This window comes from Anastrepha ludens, chromosome 6 (genome assembly GCF_028408465.1).
Source record: "Anastrepha ludens isolate Willacy chromosome 6, idAnaLude1.1, whole genome shotgun sequence".
Lineage (NCBI taxonomy): Eukaryota > Metazoa > Arthropoda > Insecta > Diptera > Tephritidae > Anastrepha > Anastrepha ludens.
Genome location: NC_071502.1, coordinates 110,051,022 through 110,076,267, shown reverse-complemented (window position 1 = coordinate 110,076,267; position 25,246 = coordinate 110,051,022). Strand labels below are relative to the sequence as shown.

Below are 25,246 nucleotides of genomic sequence, written 5' to 3'. Positions count from 1 at the left end.
AGGTGCTTAAAGAAACTGCTAGTTTTTGACAATTTTTGTTGAGAATATTCTCGCATATATCCAGAATCCTTTTATATGGAAGAAAATGCTCAACACCTGGACGGAAAAAATTGTCATAAATCCATAAGAATTTTAAGCCAATTTGCTCTTTGTTAAACTAATATTGCATTGCCTATACAACTGCATACACTGAATTTTTCTAGAAATTCAGGGTAAAAAGGTGGACATTTTAATGTAGTTTGTTTTAGATTTGCTAATTTTTGTGAATTTTGTACAAAGTTTGTAGCATTGAGTTATATGGCTTTTAATATAGAATCCATCATACTTTTATAAAATATAAAGTAAAAAATTAAATACATAAAAAAATAATAATAATTTGTAATTTGACGCACTTCTATTATTTTAAACACCGGTGTGGGTACATTTCACCAAATTATGCGGTCAGCGAATATTTTCTGCAATCAATTCAAGATATCGCATGCGCTGTTTGTACCACAGACTTTTCCCACCAACGCCATTCAACGAGTGAGCAAAAAAAAAAAAATCAGTAGCCACGGATTCTAGATTGACTATCACATTTTGGTCTGCATAAACTTAAAAAAGCAGGAGTCAATGGTTTACAATAAGAAAAAACAGCATTTTTGATGGAAATTATAATCATGAACAATTTTATTTTCGGTATAATTTCTTACTTTGGTGTTGATCTATTAAGTTTTTAAATAGTAAAATTCACTGGTGCAAACCGGCTGTCATCTGCCACAAGAAGCCATGTTGACAAGTCGAAAAACCAGTCTCTAAAAAACCACCCTGTAAATCATTAGAAAAATATTGTGATGCATACAAGTTTAATTTATAGATATTTATTGATTCGTTTGGTTGGAAATTATTGCGACTCAGAATGCAAGATACAAATCTGCAATTAAAATCCTGCGTGCTAATGTCGAATTTTTGATTTATTACCAGCTGATAATCAAATCCATTATTTTTAGGTGCTACTACTTACTATTACTCACTAACAATCGGAGAGTTGTATTTTGTACACTTCTCATTTCTCAGTTGCCTAAGGCAGTTGTAATTATCTGCTGGCGGATATCGACTTTAGACACAACTGCAATGGTAACTTCCAGAAGTTATTTGTGGTAAAATTTTTTGCTGAGGAAGGATAAGACTACAATTATCATGAAGAACTTAAAAATGGAAAATGGGGTCTTGTCTCCTCACGCCAACTCAAGCTGAGCAAAGTTTAGAGACTTACTCAAATTATGTACTCTCGAATCGAGTAGGTGACAGGTGGACAAATAAACCAAAACGAAGGCCTAAAAAAGTCGCAGATCTCTGCAGTCTACAATGGGAATGGAAAAATAATGGGATAGCGGAAAGCGAGAAAGAATAGGAGCAAGGTGTCTAGCACATGACCTTATAGATTTAATATTAACGCTGCAGCTCGTTTGGATTTCTTGCAAGCGAAAGGAAAGTTGCTTCGTTGTTTCGATTGGTTCAGTAAGTGACTTGCTCGAAAAAAATGGCAACACTCTCAGAATTTTTTCAACCCTACGTAGAATCTGCTTAAAATTATAGATGTCACTTTTTTATTTAACTGTTTATATACCAGCATATCTGAAAAGGCAATGGACTCGTCATAAGAGGTGTGAGAAGCTGGATGATTTTTTCTGGTTTTGCGTTTTTGTTGTCTTAGGCTGGTTTTACTTTACAGAGTTTCCTTGTCATATCAATAGGTCGTGGCTGCGGCAAAGAGCCTTCTTATTCTATCAAAACTTTTGAGCAATTCTTCTTAGCACAAACAAACTTTCCTTCATCAGAAATTTTTGCATAAACCGCATCGTATGCTTAAACATTTTTTTCGTCGCCATTACAGTTTATATTTCGATAAATAGAATTTTAGATACGTGTATTTTCCCCATTCAAGTTAAGCTGTGGTGCGTGTGATGCTTGGAAAGTAAGTTACCTTTGCGCTTTGTTTTTACCCCAGTACGATGCTTCCGATAAGGGCAGTTGTATCTCTATCGGTCGCACACTATAAGGCACTCCGCTGCCTGTCACTAGCATAAGTTATGTTAGTTTATAGTGGCTGACATCCTCAATTTAGTCCTATTGTGATAATATTTTGTGGCTGAATGAATTAAAGATACATACTTAGACCCATTGTGATACTACTGCTGAATATACGACGTCCCTTTTTCGTGAAAAATAATGAGCTTTCCAGCTTTATAAAGTCTTAAAATTCTTGGATATCCGTAGAACTAAGATTTCGTTGAACTTCAGCCACTGAATGAGTTCGTGCGTCACTACTATTCAGTTGTACCCGGGATCGCAATTCCGGGCATGAAATATCAGGTGATAAAGAAATGTTTTTCTAATAGCGGTCGCCCTTTGCCAGGCAATAGCAAACCTCCGAGTGTATTTCTGCCATGAAAAAGCTCCTCATAAAAATATCTGCCGTTCGGAGGCTGCTTAAAACTGTAGGTCCCTCCATTTGTGGAAGAACATCAAGACGCACACCACAAATAGGAAAGAAAGGCAAACCGTCGTTATTTACTCATTAAAGTAGTGCAAGATAGTGTTCGAAGCTTTCAAATTTATTTACCTGCCTTTTACACTGGCCTGTGCTACCACTTAGTAGGAGCCAGTGGTGATCCCGAGGCTTATTTTTTCCAAGCTTGACAAGATTTGCTTTACTATCTCACAAGTCAGTTCTCAAGCCCAACTTTTTCTCTCCAAAATTTTCAATATGACAGACTTATCTGGGAGATACAAAGTCGGAAGGTAAAAAATTATTAAGAAATATCGGCCACAAACATTTTTTTAAGGCCATAAAATACTTTCAAACATAAAATATTTCGTGTCTTTGTGATCGTTGATTTCGAATTAGACAAATCGGATGTCAGATTTTCAATTTTAAAAATGCAAATTCAATATTCCGAATGTAGTTTTAAAAAGTTGGTGGATTTAAATGAAAATTTTTACCCGGCGGCTCTTAGGGTCACTCGTTACAAATCATACTACAAATTTCCAAAATTCAAAATGGCGGTTAGTATTATTTCCTATGGTTTCACGGAGTAACAAATATACCCAAATGGCGGTTAATTCAAGCTAACTAAAGAAATAATCCACACATACATACGAACTGAGCTACAAACTGAACTTTTCCAGCAGATCTTTACCTTTTCTTTTATAATGCCAATTCAAGAGCCTTAGCGTGTAAGTTTTTTCTATTAAGGCCAGCAATTGGCGGATTAATTTCACACAATGAATTTCCACACTTATTTTGCAGTAGTCGAACACTTAGCTTGCAAGTGGTTTGAAACTTAACCACAATACACGGTCGTACTTTGTCAATGCCAATATTTTATTGCGGCTTCCATTTTCGACGACTCAGGTGTCATTTGTGTAGGTGAGTAGAAAGCAGAAAATTTACGTAGGCGCAGCACAACTTAGGTGCTCGCATTGCGCGTGTGTTTTTTTATGGAGAAAAAGAAAAATTTTTATCAAGGCTTCGTTGGACGAGTATTAGCGCGGGCTTCCCGATGTGCGTGCTCTGTAATCCCATTACACAATTGCAAGCGATACGTCAAGCGTGACGTTGCATTGAGAATCCGAAAACGACGTCGACAAACACTTTGCGAGTTTGTATTTCTTTTATTTCTACACTCAATTGTTGGCGCCAAACTATCGACTGTGAAATTTTTTTGTTCGATTCTTTTATTTTCTTACTGCACGCATTCTGCTTTTCGCATTTCACTACTGCGTTTGCTCACTTCCCTCACCTTAACGCTTTTTCCCTAAATAGTTTTGCGAGGGGTAGCAAACAAATGATGGCACCAGTGGTGTTGGTGATGTGCGGGCAATTGGACGTCGAAGTCATAACAGTTGTAGAGAAAATATTGCAATTTTTTGACGTTGTGGTTAGTTACTTGCTTTTTGTTTATTTTGCTGCTGTTTTCGGAAAACAGTGCAAACATAATCGTAGCTATTTCATTTCAACTTTTGACACTACACATTTCCATTAAGGATATTAAATCTGTACTCACTATAACTTTTCTTTTTTATCTATTTCTTTACAGCTTTCAATTTCTGCGTCTGAGTCTGAGCCAAAGTGAACCCACGAAGCACATAGCGCAACTAAGGAAGTGAACTTCTGCTAATAGTTTCTCGCCAATTTTTAGTGTAGTAGATCAGTAGTTTTATCCATACTCTTAGCAATGGAATCCCCCAGTTCAGCCACCGCTTCAGCTGCTGCTGCAGCTGCCGCAAAGCGCGTACAAATCGAGAAGGCGCACAATTTCATGCGCCAATATCGAGATCCCGAATCGCGTGAACTGAAGAAATTGTCAGCCAATCAATTTATGGATGTGTGGGCACATTACGATAAAGATGGTGAGTAGTGTATATTCTCATGTATATCGGAGTATATGTAAAGAAAAATTTAGTATTTGGTTTAACTTACGAGTCTTCAGTCTTTACGAGTCAATTGAGTCGAGTTGCTTTGGATAGTAAATTTTCCATTTTTGAAAGGAAAACTAAAATAAAAATAAACTCTTTTACATATGCTTTGCGCGTCTGCCCGTTTTCATACAAATAAATATGCTAACGCACTGCAGTTTTATGCCGTAGATGTGTTTTACGAGAAGATTCATGCCAGGAATGCACTCGAAAGTCTGCCAATGCCTTTCGAGGCGGACCACTTTTAGCAAAAAAAAGAACTACTTCTATTATTCTCGTTTTTCATGCACAACTGCTATATAATATAAGACTTAGGTTAGGACCCACTAGGACTAAGGCTTATTGATATTTAGAAATAATGCGCTGGAGCCTATCTTAAAAATATTGAAAATAAAGTGTATGCGGCCGACAAGCCGTTTTTCAAATTGACCTGAAAGTTTTCTGCGTTTAAAGTTGACTGCTTAGGGAGAATACGAACGGAATCCTTATAACGAAAAATTTGTAAAACGAGTAGCAGTGATGATAGCGGTGATTCCGCAGTGGCTTCGAAATAACCTAGAGTTACATTTATGAATTATTAAATTTTTATGATTTTTTTTTTAAACTACCGCTTTACTTAAATACACTATTTTATAAACAAAAATAATTTTTTTAAGGGAAATACCTTTTTGAAAGTATATTTTTGTTATTTATTTTCAGATAATTATGAAAATTAGCACTCGCGGAAATTTTCAACAGATAGTTAAGAATAAGTCACCCTTTTCTAAGACACTAAAAATTGCAATCACCGACACATTGCATTCGCAAAGTAAATGTCTATGAAGTTAGGAGTAAAGCAAGGTGGCCCAAAACTAATCACCCTATCGGAAGATTTATAATTTTTCGAATTGTAGCGTGTAAAGGTCGAAACACAATCATTTCATTTTTCAAAATCAAAATCATTTTTTATATTTAATAAAAAAAGTTACTAAAAAAAGTGGATGATTAATTTTGCGCCTCCTTGTATGTATTGCATATCTTCAGTAAAACAGGGAAGTATTTGATATTTTAATTTCTGTAGACTCACACATTATTTTTATGCAGATTTTGTCATAAAATTACTTGCATGTAATTTTCCGAGGAATCATTTTCTACAAGATTTGAATCCTCGCGCGATCTTGTGTGTGCATTATTTTTGGAACTTTTCTGAAAAAGGTTCAAAACGACCCTATGTTGGGGGAACTATTGGGTTAAAATCGCTATTAAGGCGAAATCCGGAGCCGAACGCGTTGGTGCTCGACTGCTATTCGGAAATGCGTGTGTTCGAATCTCCGTGCATGAAACCTCAAACGATAGAAACAGTTTTTTCTAGTTGCGGTCACTCTTCAGAAGGCAATGGCAAACTTTGAAGAACTAAAAAACTCCTCATAAAAAAACCATTTCCCGTTCTGAGTCGTCTTAAGACTGTAGGTTCCTCTATTTGTGGAAAAACATCAAGGCGCACAACACAAATTGGAGGAGGAGCTCGGTTAAAACATTCTACAAAAATATTACTCGTAAAATTCTATTAAATATGTCCAAAATAGATATTTCGTTCAGATAGTTATTTGTACCATTTTTCAACTTTTTCGAAAAGCGCTCAGGTATTTAATTTAAAAATTAATTAGACTATAAAAAAAGTTCATCTGAGAATGCTCAAAGCTTAGAGAGAGTACTTTCATCCTGAGCAGGAATCATTATAACCCCAAAATGGTTGTTGTAATAAAAGACTTTCAAAGATTTGGCACTTAATTTTGCTTGAAACATGCTCCAAGTCGTTTAAATGGGAGAAATCATTTGAAGTATTCAAGAGAACTATTCTATGTATGAAAGATGGGTATCAGCGATGGATAGATATCAAGGAGGGAAGTGGAATAGGTTTTACAAAAGACTAAAAACTACAATGAGAGATATGGTAAAAGAAAAATATTTGGATTTAATATTCTGGCTAAATAAAGAAGCGTTGGATGGGATTGAGAAGAGTCTGCACAAGTGTTGAATGACTGTCCTACTTTACGAAGGGATAGAGAAAACTGATGATATTTCTTGGCTTCAAGTTAAGTTCACAAATAGGCAATGCTAGATAAGATTTTTCAGTTGGAAATTTCATATATTTGGTTGAAAACGTTTCTGAGATATATAAAAAACGAATAATAATATTTCGGTTACCACATTTTTTAAAGAAAAAGTTGATGCCAATTTCAAGATCTGAAAAGCGCTTTGAATTTTAAAAGAAGTGTTCGAATTTGTTTATTAGTTCTAACGGTGCTTATGTAGAGTAAAATGATGCTTAAAACGAATGAAATGAAATAAATATCAAAAAATATTTCAATCGTTTTTATTTGCTCAAGAAATTCCGTGTACTTTGTGAACGGAAGTATAGCACAAGTAAAGCTGGAGGTGATATAATTGAATTATCTTGAAGGGATTCCATAATAGTTCATAGAAAAATTACTTACTTACTTAGGTGGCCATAACAACCCGTTACCGAGTTACGGCCGACCTCACTAGCTCTCTCCAGGCACCTCTGCTCCGAGCGCGCCTTCTCCAATTCTGTACACCAAGCGAGCATAGGGTTTCCTCCACCTGGTCTTTCCACCGGAGCAATGGTCGTCCTCTGCGTTAGCTCCCTTGGACTTCGCCCTCGAACACCTTCTTTGCTGGAGCTTCTTCATCCATACACACGACATGCCCAAGCCAACGCAGGCGTTGGATGGCGATGCGTTGAACTACGTCAATGTCGGCGTAGAGCTCATACAGCTCGTTGTTCATTCTTGAACGGTAGTCTTCGCCAACGCGCACAGGACCGAAGATCTTACGAAGAACTTTTCTCTCGAACACCCCAAGAGCGGCTGCATCGCTTTGTGACACTACCCATGCCTCTGCGCCATAAGTTGTTACCCTAAAATATAAACTCCAGTTATTTTACGTAAATTGGAAACAGTTTAGCAATGGCTTTAAAGTTATCATGCACAAATTTCCATAAAATGATTTTGAATAAAATATTAATAAAATTTTATTGTCTCTCATAATTTATTTAGAAAAAATAAAAATGAATAATAATTCGAAAGTATCTACTTACCTAAGTAACTTATTGATTTGGTTTTTTACAGGCAATGGTTATATTGAAGGTACAGAGTTGGATGGTTTCCTACGCGAATTCGTTTCGAGTGCAAATGCCACAGATATCAGCCCCGAAGTAAGTATATAAAAAAAAATTATAATCATTTTTTCCACCTTTTTGTTTTATTTGGAATAATTAGTATGTGAATTAGTATACTCCCCATAAAATACTTTCCATGGGCTAAACGATTAAATGACTTTCGACAATACATATGCACAGAGGTAGTTCTTATATTAAAGATGTCAAAACGAACGAACAAAAATCGATGCCGGATCGATTGAATCGGATTAAAAACGATAGACGCTCGAGAAGATCGTTTGTAGAATCGTTCTTATAATATCAGTTTCTTTTTAACTTTTAACAAATAATCGTAAATAATAATAAGAAAACAAAAAAATATTGATAATTATATTATAAACTTAGATTCAAAATGAATTCATTAAGCCAGAAAAAAATAATAAATTTTTTCATTTTTAACAAATAACTGTAAATAATATTAAAAAATATTGAAAACCCTGTAAAAATTGAGATTGGAAAAATGAGTTCGTTACAAAATAAATATTCTCTTCAGACAAGTAGACGTGATTGGAAATACCACACCTTTCAAAGAAAAAAAAATTATCGATGGACATTTCCATAAATGGTTCTATTTATCGATCTATTTGTGCTTTGAATGAAAAGCCTTTTCAACCCATTACTGTCAAATTGATACCCTTGTAAATACCCACCCCACAGAAAGACCCTAACTGTCTCGGAAATATTAAATCATATTTATTTATTTATCTTTCCTAAATACAGAAGAAATATGAAGTTCTTTCGAAGGTAAGACGAAATTCTCTCTTCTTTTGTAGAGATAAAAATTAGAGATTTCCAAACATTAAAAAAAAGTAATTTTAAAATCTTGTAGAATGCTAAAAACTTGATCCATCGTAGAAAAAAATTGTAAGCAGTTGAGCTCTATTTGGTTCCTTCGACTATTTATATATGAAAACTGATTATCCTCTGAGAGTCAAGTGACAATTTTCTTGACTTGTATATTTATTTACCCAATAGGCACGAGAGCTAGCAAATGTTCACAAAACTGGTGAAATAAAAGGTATAGGTATTTCATATAAAAAACTTAATTTTTGGATATTGCTGGCCAATTCTTCATTATCGCTGATGATCATAAACATCGTTTTGGGGTGTAAGAATAACTTTTATTTTGTCCATTATACCAGCCAATAATTTCGTCGCTCTAACTATCTGCTTGCGCCTCCTGACAAGTCAATTAATATTTTCTGAATTAGTAAGAGTTTTTTGTTTTATAAAATATCAACCTCTTCCCATGTTTGTAATTTCATTTGCTTTCACTGTCTTTAATGTCGAGCAAAGGACTGCCATTAATCACAAATTTCACATTCACTAGAAACCTAGATCATGTATTAGGTATTAAAATAGCAATTACAGATCTCAGATGTGGGAAAGTTATAAAACGAAAATTTCCTCAAAGGATTTCTAACAAATATATGACCTCCATTATAAAAACTTCTCTACGAGTATAAGATCAAATGTTTTCACTATATGATAAATTAAAGGGGAATTTGAGTGGCATTATTGTGGGTATCCAAGCTTAAGTGGGTCCTTCTGCACGCTTATGGAAAGTGGCAACCACCGTAACCTAACTTAACTCAACCTTCTCAATAAATTAAGAAAAAAAAACAATGGTACAGAGTTTATACATAGTGAGCAAAGAAGATTCGAATCGAAAGCGCCTTTTATAACATTATATATTTCAGAAATATAAGCAGCAAATGCTGCAAAATTTATAAAATATGTAAACACTTTTTTAAATAAAAGCAACTTACCTAATTGAAAATAGGTACAGTCAAAAAAAAATTGAGGAAGCGACCCAATGATGTGAAGTGATTAATTCCAAAATGTATAAGAAAATATTTAAAGGAATATTTTTGAGCATTCGACTTAGCAAATTTGTGTAAGCTGCGGTTGCTTGGATGCAGTAAACGTAAATTTGTAATATTTAAGGACCTGGGTAGAAAATTTGTTTAAAGTTGCATTAATAAAGAAGTTTTGATTTTGTATTCCCTGCATTACTTGCGTATACTCTCTTTTGAAGCTTGTTAATATTTTTGTCCTTCAATGACCTCATTGATGGAAATAAAAAAATACAGATTTGAAAAAACTATCTCACAATTGCTAGAATTAGGGACTCCAGTTAGGGCGATTCCATGTCAAGGGTCGTCTCATGTGATTTGAACATTGTCGCAAATTTTTCTAAAAATTAGTTTATTTAAAGGCTTGAGTATAATGAGAAGTAAATTGAAAAAAATAAACAAAAATTTAAAATTTTGAAACTTATTCAATGTTGAAAAGATTGGTATGCATTTTTTTGATGTGCGATATATAAAGAACTGACTTTTTTAACATTTTGATAATTTTTAGGATAAAAGATAATGAAAAAATTTTTTTTTTCGAAAAAAAAGTCTGCGTTTAGAAAAACAAAAATGTTTTTTTTTATATTTGGGCAAATTATTTTTACCGTGGTTTGAAAAAAATATATATATATATTTTTAGGGAAACATTATTCTGCATTTAAGCAAACGCAAATATGTTTTTGAAAATTTGTGGTAAAATTATTGTATTTTTGCCATTTTTCGAAAAAAGAATATTTCTTTTAGGAAAAAAAAATCATGTATTGAATAAAACTATTCTGCTTTTAGAAAAACAAAAATATGTATTTGAAAATTGTGGGGAAAAGTATTTTCGTCTTTTTTTGAAAAAATAAAAAGTTTTTTTAGAAAAAAATTGTTCGGCTTTTAGGCAAACAAAAATACTTTTTTTAACATTTGGGAATTTTATTTTGCCATTTTTTGAAAAAAAAAATGTGTATACGCTATTGGAAAAAAATTATTCTATTTTTAGGAAAACAAAACTATTTTTTTGAAAATTTTTGGTTAATTTATTTTTGCCATTTTTTGAAAAAAAAAAATATATTGTTTTTAGGAAGAACAAAATTTTTTTGGAAAAATATTATTCTGATTTTAGGAAAACAAAAATATTTTTTTTTAAATTTTAGGTAAATTATTTTTATCATTTTTTGAAAAAATGTTGTACTTGTTTTTTGGAAAAAAGTTATTCTGCATTCAGGAGCGCTTGGGAAAATTATTTTTATCATTAAAAAAAAATTTTTAGAAAAAAACTATTCTGCTTTTAAGAAAGCAAAAATATTTTTTGAAAATATGAAAGTATTTTTGCTATGGTTTGAAAAAAAATTTTAGTTATTTTTAGGGGAAAAAATTTTGTTTGGGAAAAAATTGCTGTGTTTTTAGAAAAAAAATATTTTTTTGAAAATTTTTGGGAATAGTAATTTTGCCATTTTTTGAAAAAGTTAAAATTTTTTTTTTTCTAAAATTTTTAGGAATCAATAAAAATAATTATACGATTTATTTGGCACGATTATTTCTTATTGCAAAACTCTTAGTACCAATAGGCTCGAAAGAAAAAAAAGAAATTATTGCTAGATTACATTCGTTGATTCAAATGCATTCACTTGCTGCGTATAAAAAATTTCGCAGAATTTCATAAATATTTGTAGGTCTAAAACACGCATAGAAAAATTTTAAGTATTTGAAGCACAAAATCTAACTCCTTTCAACAATCTCCGCATCCTTGATAACTTACAGTGCAGAAGGCAATGATTTCACTGCGTTGCTTAGCAGCTTTGCCACTCTATCATCCTTTAAGCCCGCATTGATTTCTTTGCCTCTTCACTGCACACACTTTCAAGTATCCTTTCAAAATACGTATATATGTACACACATACTTATACTTACTTACATACTTTCTGGCTTTGTGTGCCTTCTTTTTATTTTTAGGCTGTCACCGACACAATGCTTGAGGAGCTGAAATCCTGTTTTATGGAGGCTTACGATGATAATCAGGATGGAAAAATCGACATTAGAGAGGTAAGTGAAGCGAACGAAACGAAGGCAGGAATCTTACTTTTCAGAGAGAGTGAGTAAGAATGAACAAGAAAGGTTGCAAAAAATTAAAAAAGTTTAAAAGTGGAAAAACTTAAAAAATGAGGATGTGTGTAATGAGCAGTAAAATGTGAAAGTGGAAGGCGCGCACGCTTTCACATCTCAGCATATTTCAACTTCTCATGCGATTCATTCTACCTTTTTTAATTTTTTCTTTTTCCAATTTTCAAAGTGTTTTCCTTTCAGTTTTTTGCAAGATTTTTTCCTTCGGTGCAACCACTTTGATGTAACATGCAAATTGAATGTGATTGTCGCATGAAAGTGAAATCTTTTCTGGGCGTAACTAACATTTGGCTTTGAACGCATTTGGTTAAAAAGCTGGTGAAATGAATACAAATGATTTGAATTGTGCAGCAGCACGAAGCTGTTGATTGAATATCAATGTATGCGTATGTGTATAAGAATATACATGTGTGTGTGTATGTATGCGTGGGAGCACATTTGTGACCCTTAAATTAAGGGCTATCCCGCATAAACGATGTATAGGTCCGATAGCGTGAGCCAGCGACAAATAAAGGTGATGGCAGGCAGATGATGATGACCAGATAAGGTGGGAATGGGTAGAAAAAGCTGAAAGGAAATGCTGAATAGGTGAAATTCTTTTCAGTCCATTTGATTTTTTCGCCCCATCTATAAAAAGATAATTAAATAAATTAAGTTTGGAACAGAAAGAAGAAAGAAGATGTACATTCGACTGAGCGGGTGATTTACTACAAAAAAAAAAATAATAATAAGCAATTATAAGTCTTTAATGGAATAAATGATGCGCTCATTAAGCGAATTAAAGGCAACCTAAATATCTTTAAGCTATACTTTTGTGCAAATACATACGTACATATAATTGGCACCCTACTTACTTAAATAAAGGGTCTTTCAAAAGACACCCTAGTCAAAAATCCGAAAAGGCCTTTAGGTAGCCCGCAAAATGTTAGCAAAGCAAAGCAACAAAAACTTAGCTATTGGCTAAGTAATGAAAACAAATTCGATGCTCTTTCAATGGATGATAACAACGAATCAAAAGCAGATAAAACACCTGAAAAGGAAAAACCTCGCAAACCTCCTCCAATCTTCGTAGACAGAGTCGAGAATATTCACCCCTTATTAAGCACGCTCAACGAATTTGAAAGTAATAACTACGAATTAAGAGTCATTGGGTCAAATCGCGTAAAAATCCAGCCAAAAACACCGGAAGCATTCACTAACATAGTTAAATTGCTTGAAGGTAAGAAGACAGAGTTTTACACATACAAACCAAAAAATGAAAGAAGTTTTAAAGTAATTTTAAGAAATATGCATCCGTCAGTTGAACCTGAAGAAATCAAACTAGCATTAAAGGAATATGGTCACTCTGTCACAAATGTTTGGAACATGAAACACTCTCAAAACAAAAGAGCACTTCCAATGTTTGTCGTAGAAATGGTGCAAAATCCCAACAATAAATCAATCTATGATATTAGAAACTTACTCCACAGTCTCATTACTTTTGAACCACCCCGGCCAAAACGCGACCTGCCACAGTGTTCGCGATGCCAAAACTATGGCCATACAAAATCTGGTTGTCGAAGACAGGCCAAATGCGTTAAGTGCGCAGGAGATCATTTAACATCTGAATGCGAACGAAAGACGAGATCCAAAGACGTCAAATGTGCACTGTGTGAGGGTAATCACCCGGCGAACTATAAAGGATGCACCGTCTATAAAAAACTGCAAGCAACCTCCTTTCCTGCACTAAGAAAGAAGATAATGCCATCTCAGAGCGCCCAAAATGATCCAAGCCACCAACAAGTACAACTAAATTTTAACCAACAGAAGCTATAGTATGCACAAGTTGCTAGTAATGAAATAAACCAAAACACCAACGAAAACAACGCCTTGATCAGCGAAATCCGAGAAATGATGAAGCTATTAAGAGATGTAATGAGCCAAATGACTGCCATGACAAACCTTTTAATAAGTCTTGTCTAAAAGCCCCATATTCCATGCCCTTAAACCTTGCTTTGTGGAATGCAAATGGGCTGTCACAACACTCAAATGAGTTAAAAATTTTCTTGCAAAAACACGATATAGATATCCTCTTAGTATCAGAAACCCATTTCACCAAAAAGAGTTTTTTCAATATTCCCTTCTACTGCTTCTATCACACAATGCATCCTGACGGATCTGCCCACGGAGGCTCTGCTATTCTTATAAAGAAATCAATCAAGCACTATGAATCTACACATTATAGAACAGAAGAAATTCAAGCAACAAATGTCATAGTACAAGACTCAATCGGTGCATTACTTATTTCTGCAATATACAGTCCACCTAAACACAAAATTAAAAATAAAGAATATGTTAAGTTTTTTAAAACCCTGGGAGCACGCTTTATAGCAGGAGGTGACTATAATGCAAAAAATACACTATGGGGTTCTCGGCTTACGACAACAAAGGGACGCGAATTGTACAACGCAACGACATCAATGAACTTGAAAGTTTTCTCAACGGGAGAGCCAACTTATTGGCCTTCAGACCCAAAAAAGATTCCAGACCTTGTTGATTTTTGTGTCATCAAAGGTCTATCGTACCTGCAGATAACCTGTAAATCCTGCCTGGATCTTTCTTCTGACCATTCGCCAGTGATAATCACAATAAATGATAAACTCGAAAATAGGCCCCAAAACTGTCAACTTACCAACAGCCGTACAAATTGGACTCAATTTAAAACCATTTTGACGTCGACACTTGGCATAAAAGTTGCTCTAAAAAACGAGGAAGATATAATCGAGGCTACCGAATATCTTACAAAATGCATCCAGGATGCAGCGTGGTCATCCACCACTCATGTGAGTCCTCATACTCGTACACAAAGAAATTCAAGCATCGGTATCTTCCTAAGAAACAAACTGAAAGAGAAACGACAGGCAAGAAAAATATGGCAACAAACAAGATTTCCTGAATATAAAAGCCGTTTTAATACATTATCAAAAGAAATAAAATTATTATTGAAAGAGCAACACGACAAAGAAATGAGGCAGTTTCTATGGGGTTTGGAACCAACACACCTCACCAATTATTCCCTGTGGAAAGTCAGCAAAAAAGTAAGTTCCACGAAAGAGTACCGTCCACCACTTCGTAAAAAAGATGGTTCATGGGCGAAAACCGCAATCGAGAAATCTGAGCTTTTTTCTAAACATCTAAAAGATATTTTTACACCAAACGATATTGAAGCTGATCTTTGTTTTGACAGCACTGTTGCTGCCTTTTTAAACGAACCCTACCAAATGGAGCTACCGATGAAGAAGTTCACCAAAAGTGAAATAGTTAGCACCATTAAAAAGCTAAAAGATCACAAGGCACCAGGATATGATCGCATCACGGCCGAAATTCTCAAAAAACTACCTCCTGAACCCTATAATTTCATTACCCACTTGTTTAATGCGTGCTTAACCAGAAACATTTTCCCAGCTCAATGGAAAGTAGCAGAAATTAAAATGGTGCTCAAGGCAGGAAAACCAGGCGATGAAGTGAAATCCTATCGCCCTATCAGTCTTCTACCAATACTGTCAAAAGTTTTTGAAAAGATCTTCCTTACACGTTTAATGGTTTTTATCGAACGCGAACAAATAATTCCGAAACATCAGTTTGGTTTCAGGAATGAGCATTCGACAATTGAGCAAGTCCATAGACTTGTCGAAAAAATACAAGCAGCGCTCGACCGAAAACAAATCTGTTCAGCAGTTTTCCTAGACATATCACAAGCCTTCGACCGAGTGTGGCACCAAGGCCTACTCTTTAAAATAAAAAAGAAATTACCACTAAATGCCTATTTGCTCATTAAATCATATCTAAACCAACGAATGTTCTACGTAAATTACGAAAATGATTTTTCCAATTTCCAACAAATTAAAGCTGGGGTCCCACAAGGCAGTATATTAGGTCCAATCCTGTACTTAATTTTTACACACGATCTGCCAACCACAAAAGGTGTACTAACTGGCACTTTTGCCGATGACACCGCTATTATGGCGACAGCAGTGGATCCCATGGAAGCCTCTTATATGCTCCAAATAAGCATAAATAAAATCTCCAAATGGCTCCGGAGCTGGCGGTTGAAAGTAAACGAACACAAATCTCAACACGTAACCTTTACCACAAAAAGAACCACCTGCTCACAAATCAACTTAAACCGTATTCCAATTCCGCAATGTGATAGTGCAAAATATCTAGGCATTCATTTGGATAAACGGCTTACGTGGAAAACGCATATCCTTACAAAAAGGAAAGCTCTAGGTTTAATATTTCGTAATATGTACTGGCTGCTAAACCGCAAATCCACCCTCTCAATGGACAACAAACTTATCCTCTACAAAGCTGTGATAAAACCAGTCTGGACTTACGGAATCCAACTGTGGGGTACTGCGTCAAATTCAAACTTGGAAATCCTGCAGCGTTTCCAGTCCAAGACTCTACGCACCCTAGTCAACGCTCCGTGGTACGTGACAAATGCCCAAATTCATCGGGACTTAGACATCCCTTCAATAAAAGAGGAAATTCAAAATGTAGCCAGTAAATACCGAAATCGACTTCAATCGCACCCAAATGAGCTGGCCTCTACCCTCATGTCACCATCATGCGTCTTTTTAAGGTTGAAAAGAAAAACACCAATCCAGCTCGTCCAAGAGCCATCTATAAAATATTGAATTTATTTATTTATTATTATATTTATTAGAAAGGATATTTCACTGGAAATATTCCTTTAATACTAAAATCAAAGCCACTCTTAAATGTAACCAAATATTTGTAAAATGTCTTCTAAGAATTGAAAGTATAGACAGAATACAAAATAAAGTTTTAAATAAAAAAAAAAAAAAAAAAAAAAAAAAAAAAAAAAGACACGCCTAGAAATTGTTTTAAAATAAGAAGTATACAAATTTAGATTCTCTCAGGTGCCGCTATTTTTATTCAAAATACGGCTCTTAAAAATTATATGTGAAAAATGATATCATTTAAATGTCCATCATGAGCACGTCTACAGGCTGTCATAAAAGAATTAAAATTGCCAAGGCCTCGTTCAGACATTATTGCATTGAGCTCAGCAATCTCAATTCCAAAGTCATGTTCCAACGCTGGAATCATTGTTGGCTTATTCACATAAGCTTTGCTTTTCAAAAAACGCTATTCTGCCCGTTATTTTTCCATCGTCGGCAGAAGGATTTTCTTAAAAAATTTTCACCAACTTTTGAATTTTCGATCCATTTGACCGATTATTTCCGCCAAAAAAAGTACGAACTGTTCGATATTTTGTTTTCAAAGCTCGATAATTTTCAAAATCTATTTCAATAATTTTAACGCGTTATTTTATGGTGTAAAATTGTACATCTGTCTATTTGGCAAATGCTAAAGATGACGCAAAAGGTATAGATACTATGTAGGAACTCTACACTACTGACATCTGAAGGACCCTTTATAACCTGAACCTTCCTCACAGTTATTCGCAGTTTGATAAAGAGTTTGGAGCAGCAACTTTCGGTGCGCAACTTTCTACTAAGCGGAAATTTTAATATTTCCGATCATGGCAGTCCTCTCTCTAAACAGCGAAGAAAACCCCTATCAAAGAAGTTGTCGCTTGGTTGCTGACTACTTGGAAATCCCTCCCGGGGAAAAATATTTAGTATGATTATTATTAGGACAAGAACTGCAATTTGAAAGATTTTTTGTACCTCCTTCATGGCCTTAAAGTATTTCTCAAAGCCCAGCTTCCTCAATAAATTTTAGTATGTGCCCTATTTTATTGAGTTTTATTTTCTCCTATGGTAAAATAAATTCTCCGAGTTTGTTTGTCCCATTTATACATCAGTGTTGGGCACGATGCCAGCGCAAGTTTGGTGGTTTCATTTGCCTCCCTACAAAGCCTGTAAGTTCCATTGGGATATATTCTCCGTTAGTAAGATGATGATGTAATCTACAATATGATGATAGAACTTCTGTGATGATTCTAAAATTAAACCACAAAATGGCTCTTGGCCTTGAAATAGGAAAGCCGCCCCTGTTCTGACTGATTTGTCAGTCACCGTATTTCCAATAATTCCCATGTGCTTTGGAGCCCATAGGATATGTACCTAATTGTTCTGGCCTAAGATATTTAGCTTATCAAGACATTCGATGTAACCTGAAAAGAAATGAGAACCTAAATTGTTGCTTGGAATAGTGTTAGTAGGAATAGCTGTGGTTCTGCTGTTATAGCTGCATTAAAGATTAAAGTGAGCACATTTTTCAGTTGCCTAGACTTCTCTTTGACAAAACGAAATACCTCCTATTACTCGCGTATTATCACCCACGTCACTGTTGACAGTTATGACTTCGAGGTTGCAAGAGACTTCGATTGTCTGGAAACCAGCCGGTCAACACGAGAAAGAAACTACTGGCGCGCTTTGTGTGAAACTCCGCCAAAATCGCGTAAGCGGTTATCGTGTCATCAAGAAGAAGAACAAGGCTACCCTTTGAAATGTACTATATTCTTGCTTGGCGCTTCCGAGTATCTTTTCTCCATATGCAGACATCTGCCACTGCACTTTTCTCGATGAGGGATCCCTCCGTGTACCGTATTATCATGTTGTGGTTTACCTTGCCGGTTTTAGATATCCTTTCACAAGTCTTTTTATTGCCCAATGCAGTCTTGAGACGTTTGGAAAAATTAAACATCAGTAGAATGGTATTGCGGGACATGAGGCTTAGTAATGGGGTTAGTTCAGCAAGAATATCGAACTTCCTGCGATTTTGCTGAACATCTGAGCCAATGGTAGTTTTGGTTGTTCTTAGGATAGCCTTCCTTTTAGGAATTGGATTTGAAAGTGAATAGTTGTGAGTTGTATGTAGAAGAACCTCAATTGATGCTGATTTATTATTATAGGCAATCCGGAATCTACAAGTACAACTTCGGCCAAGAATGCCTCACTTTCTTCTCGTTCGCATCCAAAATATATCATTATTAAATTTAAATGGGCACCAGGGCTACGAGCTGCCTGCGTGGGGTACCCTTGATTTGATTTCTACGCACACAACGAGGGATGGGGGTCGCGCTGGCTAACTATCTAACTAACTCTCAGATGGGTCTCGGGTTAGCTCAGCATTTGTTGAAGGCGATCGACGGAGCTTTTGGAGTGAGCAAAGCCGCAACCTTCACTAGTTGTGGGGGCCTTAATCCAACTGTTCGATGGGAATTCCTCCAGATAGGTCTCTTTATACTTCAATAGCTATGTGGTTGATAATTAAGTAGAACATCTTAGCATCCCAATTTGTCCACCTCACACGAGGGTGAGACTTAACGCTTTTGGTTCTCACTTTTTAACTTAAGAGGTGTCATTGGGTACAGATAGAAGAAATTAGAATTTGTTCTGTAAGCTTTGATTAATCAGCACGAGGAGTTTTCTCTTTTGGTAAGTCTACACTAGTTATCATTCCGGCTCTGAAAGCATTCGATGCGATACCAGCTGGTGGTAGCAGAGGAAGCTCTGCGTTGGCAAGATCAGGTGGAGAAGGGTTTGGCCTCACTTGGTATGCCCAACTGGTGTTGGTTAGCACAAGAAGGAAACGACTGGCGCGTTTTGTTAAACTCGCCCGAAGTCGCGTAAGCGGTTATTGTGCCATCAAGAAGAAAAAGAGCTAGAAGAAGAAGAAGAGGTAGAAGAAGAAGAAGAAGTTATCACTGGCCAATATTTTTGTTTTTGTACTTTCGTCTGTTCCAGTTGGTTGTGGAAGGTTCCTTCAGTTAGATGGGTATCTACTTAATGCTGGAATATTTCATCGAAATTGTATTATAAAATCAGGCGACGTAAAATGCTAGCATGCTACTCCACGGTTTTGTATGTATTTCCAAAAAAGGCAGTCACATAAGTCATGGCGCTGTCGAGATGGTACAAAATGTATCCAAACTTCGAAATGTTTTTTAAAATAATTCCTGTTTTAGTCAAATTCTAAACTAAAATCCACCCATGGACTGCCTCAAATTTCGATTTACAACAAAAAAAAAAAAAAAATGTATTACCAATTATGTAAAATTTCGCACCAATGACAAAAACATGAACCAAATGTCTAAATGCATGTGACCAATTTAATATAGGGCCAACTCGCCACTGCAGCAGACAATGTTCAACGTCACAACACAATCAACCAACAGCTATAAAAATCAACAACAACCAATGCCAAGCAGTGCAAGAATCTCTGCGGCGACAGTGTGCCAAAAAAGTATTCGACAAACAAGATGTCAAAGTGACAGCTGCACACAAAATGCATTGTGTTGACTGTCGGGCTGGCGAACAAAGAAATAAATAGAGGCTACTGGCAACCAATGAAAAAGGAAGTAAAAAATATCAATAAAAATAAAAATGAAGCAAACAAAAGAGACTGACGCGCGGTAGAAAGCTTGCAGTGAGCTACTAACATGCTTTGTGTTTTGTTGTTATTTTATTTTGTTTTCTTCTTATTTCTCTTAGTGGCAGCAACAGGTTTTTCGCCGAAATTTCGCCACTACAGAAGGAACTAGTACATGTTTTCTTTATTTCATCATAAAATAATTGCTGATGTATGTATGCGTGTGAGTGCACGCGTGTGAGCATGCAATCGTAAGGGCGAACCACACTTGCTTTTTGACTTCTTTTTGCCACTCATTATTCAACAACAGCTTGTGTGCTGTCTTGGTTTTTGTGTTGCTTAACTTCAAACTATTCTTCTTCTGGGTGAGCGCAGCTGCATGCGTTTATGGCTGCAGTTGCGTTTGCAGAGCTGGTTGTGGCTGTTGCGCCACAAATGCCACATGTGTCTTCTACACATTGCATGCGTCACTTTTAATTAATGAGCATACATGTGAGTGTGTGCGTGTGTGTATGTGACAGTGACAAACAGTAATGAGATGAATAATATTTTATTTCAAGTGATTTGATGCGTAATTTTTGAATACCAATTTTTGTTGTTTCTCCTTTGTCGTCTACTTACACGGATACAAAGAATGCATTTAAAGCAGAGTCTAACACTTGGCTTCTTTCTAGCTTAAGTTAGTTTAAAGTGATCGCTCCATGAAGGGGCATCTAATGGGAAGGAATGGAATTGTGTATGGTCGGAAAATTTTTCACGCACTCAGGCCATATTCGCTCAATGCATCTAAGGCTAAGAGACAGGATTTAAAGTACAGGAAGAAGTAGGTGGTGTGGGGATTCATTACTACTCGGCAAACATTTAGAGATTAGACCTTAGCGGTTTGTCGAAGGAAAGAGAATGTAACTTAATGCTTCCGACCCAAACATATACCATTTAAGTCTCAAATATGCATCAATCCAACTATGGGATGACGACTTCATGAGGTCTACCCATAGAGAACGTTCGTGTGGGTTGAACTCGTGCAGGGTAGCCAAGTGCTTTGTGAAAAAACCAAACAGGAATATAGCAACCTTTCTCCTAAAACTCAGCAGAAAGAACCTGAGAGTACTAGTGGGTGTAATCACAGAGCTCAACGCCTGTGGTTAGCATATGGCTGTCTTGGGAATCGTTGATAGCCCGATATGCCCCTGCTGTCTTGAAGATGACGACGCTGCAGAGCATTTTCTCTGAGTTTTCCAGAATCAGACTTAGGATAAGGGATTGCGATATACTGAGTATGGATAAAGTTCATACTCTTCCTCTTCCGGATCTTTAAAGATTCATTAATGAATCCAAGAGATTTGTGGAAAAGTGATCTGAAACAAAATTTTCCGTCTTACCACCCAATTTTGTATCTTACTTCTATTCTTTCTACTGAAATCTATCCGGGTGTAGTACAATGGTCTCCTGACTGAGTGCTTGGATTTGCTCAACCCCCCACAAATCTAATCCAAGTCTCGCGAAAACCGGACAGCGGTAGAGAAATTACTTTGTAATATCTTCAGCCTCCAGACAAGATGCTCACAGTGGATCGTCAATAATGCCTATGGTGACCATATGGCGTCCCATAGATTGTGCCCCATAATTACTCAGATCAGAGCTTGCGGCTTCTTTCTTCTCTGCCTGAAAAGGAAACACTTGGTTATTTTGCAGGTGTCAGTTCTATGCCAAAGGGCTTGATGAGATTTATTAATGAGAACCTTGGATTCCGCAAACTTTCCAGTTCTTTTTATTAATATTAGAAGTTTGTCAAGGGAGGGATAAGGGAAAGGAATATGGCTTTCCGACCCAAACATATACCATTTAACTCTCGCAAAAGCCGGAAAGCGGCAGAGAAAATACTTTGTACTATTCTGATCCTACGAACAAGTTGTGCTCAGTAGATAGTCAATGATGCTTATCATGACTATATATATATCGTATTGCCAATCGGCAATCTATTTCCACGTATCTAGTCCTATCAGAGCTCGTAGCTGCCTTCTTCTCTGTATGGGAAGAAATTTTCCCACCATAATGTCGGACCTTTTCAGGAAATACTTGATTGTTTTGCAGATGTCAGTACTACATCAATGATTCACATGAGATCTATTAGTGAGAGCTTTGGTGTACTCGACTGTCTTGCCTATACTTGACCCTTAAATTGACTCCGGTAAAAGTGTGTACTCCAAGTAACCGCAGTTCATCGGTTCATTAGCCAGTTCATAGCCTTGAACACCTGAGAGACTCGGCCCATATAAGAGGCAAACTCAGCTTACTCATTGTTAAGCCAGCTAGTTGAGTCCATTTCAATAAGAAGCAGATAGGGATTAATAGAAGGGAAATATTGAAAAGAAAAGTACAGAGATTTGCACTTAGAGTCTAAGATCTTGAATGCCTATCTGAAAAGTTACAAAGGGTCATTAGGATTTCCAGGTAAGAAAGATTTCTCCAATTCCTCAAACCCGATTCCTAAACCCACATCATTCTGATCGTTCAGCGAATCAAATAACTCTTCCAACAAGAGTGCGCTTAGAATGTCCAATCTCTTACACAGTGGTTTCTAGGAAATTTGAAGCACACTCCTCGAAATTGGGTGCATTTGCTCAGCTTCTGTTGAATGGATTCTTTGACTTTTGCGCATAGGCCAGTTCTCTAGAAATCATAACTTGCTTCCCTGAATCTTACGAAGGTGAGCCATGTAAAATTTGCTTTTTGAATCGGCTATAAAAAAAACTAATCATTATTTTTTCAAATTTTTTTTTTATTTTGAAGATCGATTAATGATATGATTGTCATTTATGAATGAAAAATAATATCGTTCAAATGACTGCCACGACTGGCTTTACAGTAGGTCATTCGATCAACCCAATTTTTAAGCACATTTTCGATTGTTTGGGCTCTAATTTCATGTCTGGCAACTTTGATTTCGTGTTTCAAAGCATCAATCGTCTCTGGATGGTTCGCATAGCATTTGTCCTTAACAGCTCTATACAAAAAATAGTCTAACGGGCTTAAATCACAGCTCCGAGGCCGCCAATCGATATCGGAATTTAGGCTGATTATTCGGTTTTCAAAAAACGGTAGCCAAAAGTTCGAGTGTAACTTTGGCATTGTGACAAGTTGCACCATCCTGTTGAAACCAAATGTTGTCCATGTCATCCTCTTCAATTTTTGGAAACAAAAACTCGTTGAGCATGTCACGGTACCGCTCGCCATTTACTGTAACCGCGGAATAAGAAGAAGACTTACCACTTTGGAAATAGGTTTTCAATATTTCTCAATTTTGTTCAAGCGTATAGCGTCCCATTTCGTAAATGTTAAACCTTTAAGTAAATTATGAACACATTTGACATGTCATTTGTGTTACCATTCTCAAAAAAATAGGTGGTCACTTGGTTTTTTATGTTTAAAGTGGGTTTGAAAACCTGGCTCTAACGAGTGGTAGTGTCGCAAATTCTCTTTCGGCTAAGTGGCATCTTTGAACACATTCATTTTACTCAGTGAGAATTCTCAGGAAGATATAATATATAACGGGTGCCAAGATTAGAATCTCGTAAGCTGAAATTGAAAGTTTATCAATGCTTGTCGAGAAGCTATGTCCAATCATGATCGATTTTAGAACCAAGTTAATAAAAATAGCCTCTAAGTTTTGTTAGCGACCAAACCTCCCACTGGATTTAGGCACCTTAACCGCGTATTATCTTTTGGGAATCCATGCAGTGAGTCTCAACGTAACTTTGAGTCCCTTCTGTTTATTCCCTGTAGGGGCAAAGATTTTCTGTTGTTCTTTGATGTATATCAGTCTCTGGTGCTTATATAAATTTGAGGCATGGATTTCAATAGATCGATTTCCAATTCGGTGGCCACTTAGACAGCCGATAATAAAGAAAAGGTTCTACTTATTCACTGTATTGTTAACCATTTTCCTATGCGCTTGGATTCATATTTTTGAACACTGCTGATTCAGAGGGATGACCTAACTATCTAAGAACACTTGTAACGCATACGACTTTTTTTGACGCTTGTGGATGGCGCTGAGTTGGAAACTTTATACTGAAAAAGCCCAATATTAAGAATCGAATAAACCGTCCAGGATGGATATTCTTGAGATCCCTTTGGATATCACTGTTAATAATCTTCATTCTAAGTAAGTGCGGTAATCCTAAAATGTGGAAGTTAAAAAGAGAAATAAAAGGGAAGTAGCTCCATGCTGCTAGATCACACCCTAATTAAACACAAACCTCTATGATTGAAAGAATTCGGTGCTCTTGGATGATACGCAGAAATTCTTCCATTCATTCTTCGTCCATTTAAGAGAAAGCCTCACCTCTTTAGGACGCTTTATCATCTGGGTTGCCAAACAACTTAGTATTTCCTTCAGGATATGCCATAAATATTCGGTGATTTATTTAGAACGTCCCCACCACTAATCTACCTGCAAAGCTTTCGAATGGTTTGAGCTCAGATAACTTAAACTCAACATAACTTCAATTGTCTATTACAGTAGCTGAATGCTTAGCAGCTACAACTCAGCTGGCCTCATTTCGATATCGCGGCTTTCACTTTTACAATCTCAAGAGGAGCTATTTGCTTTTTCTTCTTAATTCCCGCGATAACCGCTGACGCGAATTTGGCCGAGTTTAACAAAGCGCGCCAGTCGTTTCTTTCTCGTGATAAACGGCGCCAGTTCGACACACCAAGTGAAGCCAAATCCTTCTCCACCTGATCTTTCCAACGCAGAGGAGGCCTTCCTCTTCCTTTGCTACCACCAGCTGGTACCGCATCGAATACTGTCAGAGCCGGACATGCATGACCCAGCCAACGTAGCAGCTGGATCTTTATTTGCCGCACTATGTATATGTCGTCGTGGAGCTCATACAGCTCAAGAGGAGTTATCAGCTTTGGATATTTGCTGCATATGCAACTTTGCCTTAGCCTCTATATTCTCTGTCTGCATCCTCTTGTCCCCTTCCTCTTATTACGATACTTTTGACTTCATTATCTATGTATTTTAAACGGCACCACAGCGGAAGGTTCCTTTGCCCAACTGCCTAAGTCCGTCCCCTGGAGGCAGCCACCCAACTAAGTCTAAAGCACTCGTTGGAGAGAAGTCTTAAGACGCCCAAGTTGCAAGTAAAAAGTTGTGAATTCATTCTCTTGGGAATATTGCTTTTCTTTAGAAGAGTAGTGTTTTTTTTTTAATTTCGAGTATCTACTTGAAGTTTTTTCC

The 25,246-nt window shown here is 36.2% G+C and overlaps 1 protein-coding gene across 3 annotated transcripts in view; it reads left to right on the top strand.

The window, feature by feature from the left end:
* LOC128866673 (calbindin-32-like) overlaps nt 1-25,246 on the top strand; it is a 122,721-nt gene that overhangs the window by 57,455 nt on the left and 40,020 nt on the right. The window contains exons 1-5 of one of the 3 annotated variants that reach the window (XM_054107576.1): nt 3,850-3,923; nt 4,083-4,395; nt 7,593-7,678; nt 8,402-8,425; nt 11,479-11,568. In XM_054107576.1, the coding sequence (XP_053963551.1) occupies nt 4,221-4,395; nt 7,593-7,678; nt 8,402-8,425; nt 11,479-11,568 (375 nt within the window). In that variant the 5' untranslated portion in view covers nt 3,850-3,923; nt 4,083-4,220. Of the gene's footprint in view, nt 1-3,849; nt 3,924-4,082; nt 4,396-7,592; nt 7,679-8,401; nt 8,426-11,478; nt 11,569-25,246 lie in introns of those variants that run through there. The other 2 variants (XM_054107575.1, XM_054107578.1) reach the window with 2 other exon arrangements.